Here is a 5,493-nt window from a genome sequence, read left to right on the forward strand (position 1 = left end):
TAGCAGTTTCTTCATATTCTTCTCAGAATACTCAATACATTTAGGATCACAGTGACATATACATTCCTATTCCTTTTTTGTACACAAACAATGGCATATTCTGTGCCTTGTTAGTTTTACTTCACTTGGAAATTTTACTTAACTTGCATAATATTACAAACCTTGGAGATTTTCCTCCATCAGTAAATATACAGCTGCCTTGTTCTTGTCAGTAGCTGCCTGGTTTCCAGGGACCGGGTGCCAGTGAGGGCACCTGCAGTACCTGGACAAGGGCAGGGCCATATCTCACTGTCTTTGAAGGTACAGTGACATTTTTCTTTCCACTCAAGAGGATATTCAGAAACAGGAATTCTAACTAGAGAGAAAGCCTTGGTCATCAACTCCTGATAAAAATCTGGTCTGAGGCTGAAAGTCAGAGGAAGCTGGGGTCTGGGCTTCGTTCTGCACCCTCGCCCTGTCTCTGAATGGCCCCGAGTCCCTCTCTCTCTGTAAGCTCAGTTAACAAGGTGGGTCTCTGGGGGCTGTGGTGACATTAGCGAGGGTGGCATCAGCCCTGGGAGGAACTGCCCCTTTCCTTCCTTCTTTCCTCCTGGGAAAGGCTCTCAGGACAGCAGTTAAGGGGCCCGTTGGTCTTCTTTCTGCAGAGGGAGAAACAGTTCTGGGCTTTGCCACTGAGAAGTTACTAGGGCTTTCAAACACCTGGCTTCTATCTAAGCCCATCCTTCCTTCCTCTGCCTGGGCCTTGATTTCCCCACTTGAAAACTGGCCAATGCGCTGGCCTTGCCCAGCTTATCTCTCTTGCTTTCCCTGGGTCTTCCGGGGACCGCCGGCAGACTCAGCCTGAAGATGCCCCTTGAACGAAACAAGCAAGCGCCACCCTCCACTTGGCTGTGCGCTCCTGGCTGGAATTGCACTTTGGCTCCAGGTCTGAACCCTAACGACAGGACAAACACTGTCTGAAACCTGGACCGTTTGCCCTCCTTCTACCCACGGTTTGCGCAGGGCAGTGCGCCTACAACCAAAACAAACTTATTTTGAACACCGGCCGCGAGCACGCGGCGCCGCCAATCATTAACCGCTGGTTCAGGTGGCCCGGCCGGCGCCCTTCATAAGGTGCACCCGGTGTCCAGCGAGCATCAGCCACCGCTCAGCCAGCATCGGCCAGCGCGCCGCCGCCACCGCCTAGCGAGCACCGGCTCCTGACCGCCACCGCTGCCTGGCGATGCCCCAAGTCCCGGCTGTCCGCGCCTGGCCGCTTCTGCTCTCGCTGGCCGTTCAGCTCGGCTCAGCCGCTGACGCTCCCCAGCCCTGGCGCTGCGCGCCCTGCTCCGCCGAGAGGCTGGCGCTCTGCCCTCCCGTGCCCGCCTCGTGCCCGGAGCTCACCCGGCCCGCCGGCTGCGGCTGTTGCCCCACGTGCGCCCTGCCGCGGGACGCCGCATGCGGCGTGGCTACTGCGCGCTGCGCCCATGGGCTCAGCTGCCGCGCCTTGCCCGGGGAGCCTCGGCCCCTGTACGCCCTCACCCGCGGCCAGGGCGCCTGCATGCCCGCGCCCAGCGCCGAGGCCACAGGTACCAACCGTCTCCCCGCCCGGGTCCCTCCCCTGGGACAGATGGGGTGGGGACTGGGGCGGGCAGAGGGCTGGGGCTCCACCAAAGCTCACAGCCAGTGGGGAGTAAACCCGGCCAAGCTCAGAGCTTGCAGCCAAAACCTGTAAGGGGAAAGGATTTGTCACCCAGATGAACTCCATCGTTGTGTGGTCCTGCAGGGGGCGCTTAGGATAGGGCAGGACACACGCAACTTGGTGGGAGAGCTGGGGGAGGGAGCCCAGACCACCTGGGCAGCCCACTGATCTATAGAAACCCAGAAGAGGGAGGCGATGGGGTGCCCGGGCAGCGGGGTGCCACTCCAGCCGCCCCTGGCTCTCCTCCCTGCCAATGCATTAGTTTCTGGGAAGACCTGCAGTGGGAGCCTGTACCGCTGGCCTCCTGGGAGGTGTTTGGAATGTCCTTTGAAATATATGTCCTGTGCAGACAGTATGTGCTTCCCAGATGTTTACAGAACATAATGTGAAAGTTCAGGCTAAAAACGTCACTTGCGTTCATTGTCATAGAAAAACAGTGGTTGATGTGTGTGCTGCCTCCTCAGAACTTGACAATCAGAACTTTCCTGAATTTAGCAGTGATTTATTTGTAGTGGGAAGCAGAGGAAATACACCCACCTCTACCCCCTCTCCCTACCTCTGTCAGGGCAGCTGTATGTCCGGCGATTCCGTGATTCTTGGCGGGATCTTGTGGCTCTATGCCCTGATAGGGATCTGCTGGAGTGCATCACCCTTCCAAGGTGGGGACGGTTTTCCTCCTGGTTCTCTGCCTTCAGAGTCATCTCTGTGGTCCTCAAAGGAGAGGGTGTCCCCCCGTGTTCCCTCAGGAGAGCCAGTTCTCTATCATTCTGTCCATGCACCAGATCCAAACCCTAGGACTCTGCAAGAAATCTGGTGACCCTCCCTCTTCCCAGGGTTGCAAAGAAGTCACTCTGTGGGAAGGCAGAGCCCCTGGAAAAGAAGAGAGTAGAGCTGCAATCTAGACTCCACCTCTAAACAAACCCTACCACCTGTTCACAGGGAATTACTAACATGCCCATTTTATGGATAGGAAAGCTGAGGATGGGGTCAGGAATTGAATTGCAATCCATGGCTTTCTCAGGGCTCCTCCCGGGCTTTGACACATGTGCATGTGCCTGCTTTAGAAGCAGAAACACGGGGCACTCTTGCCATTGGTATTGCTGTTGGGTCATCCCTCTACCTGGAAGCCATCAGAAGTTCCTTTAAAGTGGGAGTAGGCAAAACTACATGGCCATCCTGTCCCCGTCCGGTTTTGTGGGAAGGGAAGCAGCTTCAGGGGAGGGGGGCACAGGGGCAGATGCTTCGGAGAGAGGCTCATGGGTTTTCGTTTTTCCATTTTCAGAGGCAAAGGACCCTGCCACCCTAGAGAACATGTCCCCTGAGAGCTCAGAGATGACCCAGGAGCAGCTTCTGGACAATTTCCACCTGATGGCTGCGTCCAGTGAGGACCTGCCCATCCTCTGGCACGCCATCAGTAATTATGAGAGCATGAGGGCCCTGGAGATCACAGACATCAACAATCGGAAGGTGAGAGCCTCGGGGTAGGTGGAGCCTCTAGCTTGAATCTGCTTGGCCCTGCAGGTCCGGTCCTGAGCCCTGGATATAAACAAGTTCCTTCCCAAAGCCTAACAGACATTTCTCAGCTTAGCTTTGGGAACTTTTAACCCAAGGGCTTTCAGCAGAGGAGCCCTCTGGATGGAAAGAAAATGCAGTTCGTGCTGTGCAACCTTAGATACATTACTTCACGTCTCTGAGCTCATCTCTAAAATGAGGGTATCAGACTGGCAGTGTCTAAAGAGCACTGAGCTATTCTTAACATCCTCCTCCCCCATCCCATCTTCCCCCCACTTTTTAAGAAATTGTGGTAAAATATTCATAACATAAAATTTAGCATTTTAATCATTTGAAAGTATAAAGTTTAGTTACATTAAGTACAGTCACATTATTCTGCCACTATCTATCATGACCGTCCATCTTGAGCAGTTTTTCATCTTCCCAAACTGAAGCTCTGTCCCCTTTAAGCGCTAACTCCCTTGTAGCATCTTAATTGATGTATGTTTTTAGTCCTACCACTTGAGGGCGACAAAGAATCAAAGTTGGAGTGACTTGGGTTCATTTGTGAAAAAAAGAAACTCACTTCTAAAAACATGCGTACCCAGAAAAGTGGAGATTGAACCATTTTCTAGACACTTCAGAGTTTAAGCTTGAAATGATGACAAATAGAGAAAAGTTCATGCTTATCTCAGATTGTCCAGATGAACGCCTTAATCCTCAACGAATTTGGTTCATGTGAACTAACCTTGTAGATTACAGAGGAACGTTGTTCAAAATTTAGAAAGCTCTGCTACTAAGTTCTCCATTCACAGAGTTGTGCCCATTCTCCTTTCAACCAGATGACTGATGCCAGAATTACTCACGGGGGGCAGGAGAGTCGGAGTGCTCATGGCATTGGTGATGCTCTTATCTCCTGCAAGTGTTTAGTGAATGTTCAGTGAGGGAGGGCATGGGGTTCCCATCCTTTATCTTAACAACTCAGAACAGAGACTAACCACCCTCCTTCTATAGGTGAGAGAGTGAGGCCGAGAGAAAGTGGGTCCAGGCCTGTCCTCAGAGCCCACACAAAACCTCTTACATCCACTCCCCTTTTAGGCTAATAATACACTGTTTCTTGTCATTTATCCCAACGTCAAATTTTTCTTTCAGGAGCCCTGCCAGCGAGAACTCTACAAAGTGCTGGACAGATTAGCCAGGGAGCAGCAGAAGGCAGGAGACAAACTTTACAAATTTTATCTGCCAAACTGCAACAAGAATGGATTCTATCACAGCAAACAGGTATGTGCATCCTCACGCGACAGCCCCGAATGCCCACACCCCAGCCAAGCGCCAGCCTTTCAACAAACAGGGTGTCCAGCTCCAAGTGAGCAACGTAAAACCATGTAACAGATCATATTACGCAAGACCCACCCCTCTGGGAGTAGGAGGCACTAGCCCCCCGTTAGCCTGAAGACCAGCCCCATGCTCAAAGCCTGTGTGCACTCGGGGGCCCTGAGCTGAGTGTCGCTCCATCAGCTAGCAAATCTCAGCAGGTGGGGACCGTCACAGGCCCCTCACGTTCTGGATCTCAGTGTCTCACCTGTAATAGAGAGGAACAGGACAATTCTGCTTAGGAAAGTGAGTATCTGTTTGGACATCTCTTACATTTTTTCTCCCTACAAAGGGAAATGAACTTTATAATTAAATATAATAGCATTTTTTTGGCTTGCCAGATAATAAGTGAGATTAAACAAACCAAGACCTAATTTTGAGGAGCCCTTTAGGACTCAGTGAAGCCTAGGTTCTGTGGATATTTCTGGGGGAAACTGGGGACCAGGAAGTGCTTTATAACAAACAAGGAATTTGGCAGGGGGTACGACAGCAAGGTTGGCCACACATGGGCAGGCTCCCTCCGGGCTCAGGCGCTCTGCCGTAGGGGCCGTGAAGCAGACAGTTCTCCGCACGCTGTACCATTCAACACACGCGTGACATCCTTATTGCACTGGGCACTTACCCTTAGTCTCTATTTTACGAAGAGAACCAAGACGGTGTAGGATTTGCCCTCAGTCATGGTCACGGCCGGTTGGGGATGTCCATGGCCTGGCTCTCAGCTGCCACGCCCTCCACACGGCACTGGGCAGCACGGAGCTCCGCCGCCCTCTCAGCTTCACAGGGGCTGCTGCTGACCTCGCTTCTTTTCTTTGCAGTGCGAGACATCCCTGGAAGGAGAGCCTGGGCTCTGCTGGTGTGTCTACCCTTGGAGCGGAAAGAAGATCCTGGGGTCCGTGGCAATCAGAGGGGACCCCAAATGCCATCAGTATTTTAACTTACAGAACTGA

General features: G+C 52.6%; 1 protein-coding gene across 1 annotated transcript; it reads left to right on the top strand.

The window, feature by feature from the left end:
- Positions 1 to 1,222: 1,222 nt before the first annotated feature.
- IGFBP1 (insulin like growth factor binding protein 1) lies at positions 1,223 to 5,493 on the top strand. The gene is made up of 4 exons (XM_030871371.2): positions 1,223 to 1,568; positions 2,964 to 3,148; positions 4,325 to 4,453; positions 5,362 to 5,493. The coding sequence occupies exons 1-4, from the start codon at positions 1,223 to 1,225 to the stop codon at positions 5,491 to 5,493; spliced, it is 792 nt and encodes a 263-aa protein (XP_030727231.2).

Source organism: Globicephala melas, chromosome 9, assembly GCF_963455315.2.
Source record: "Globicephala melas chromosome 9, mGloMel1.2, whole genome shotgun sequence".
Lineage (NCBI taxonomy): Eukaryota > Metazoa > Chordata > Mammalia > Artiodactyla > Delphinidae > Globicephala > Globicephala melas.

Bases quoted from the DNA above. Each gene is read 5' to 3' on its own strand.
- IGFBP1 (XM_030871371.2), top strand. From the start codon at position 1,223: ATGCCCCAAGTCCCGGCTGTCCGCGCCTGGCCGCTTCTGCTCTCGCTG. The intron at 3,149-4,324 runs GTGAGAGCCTCG...TTTTTCTTTCAG, and splicing joins CAGACATCAACAATCGGAAG to GAGCCCTGCCAGCGAGAACT. The intron at 4,454-5,361 runs GTATGTGCATCC...TTTTCTTTGCAG, and splicing joins GATTCTATCACAGCAAACAG to TGCGAGACATCCCTGGAAGG.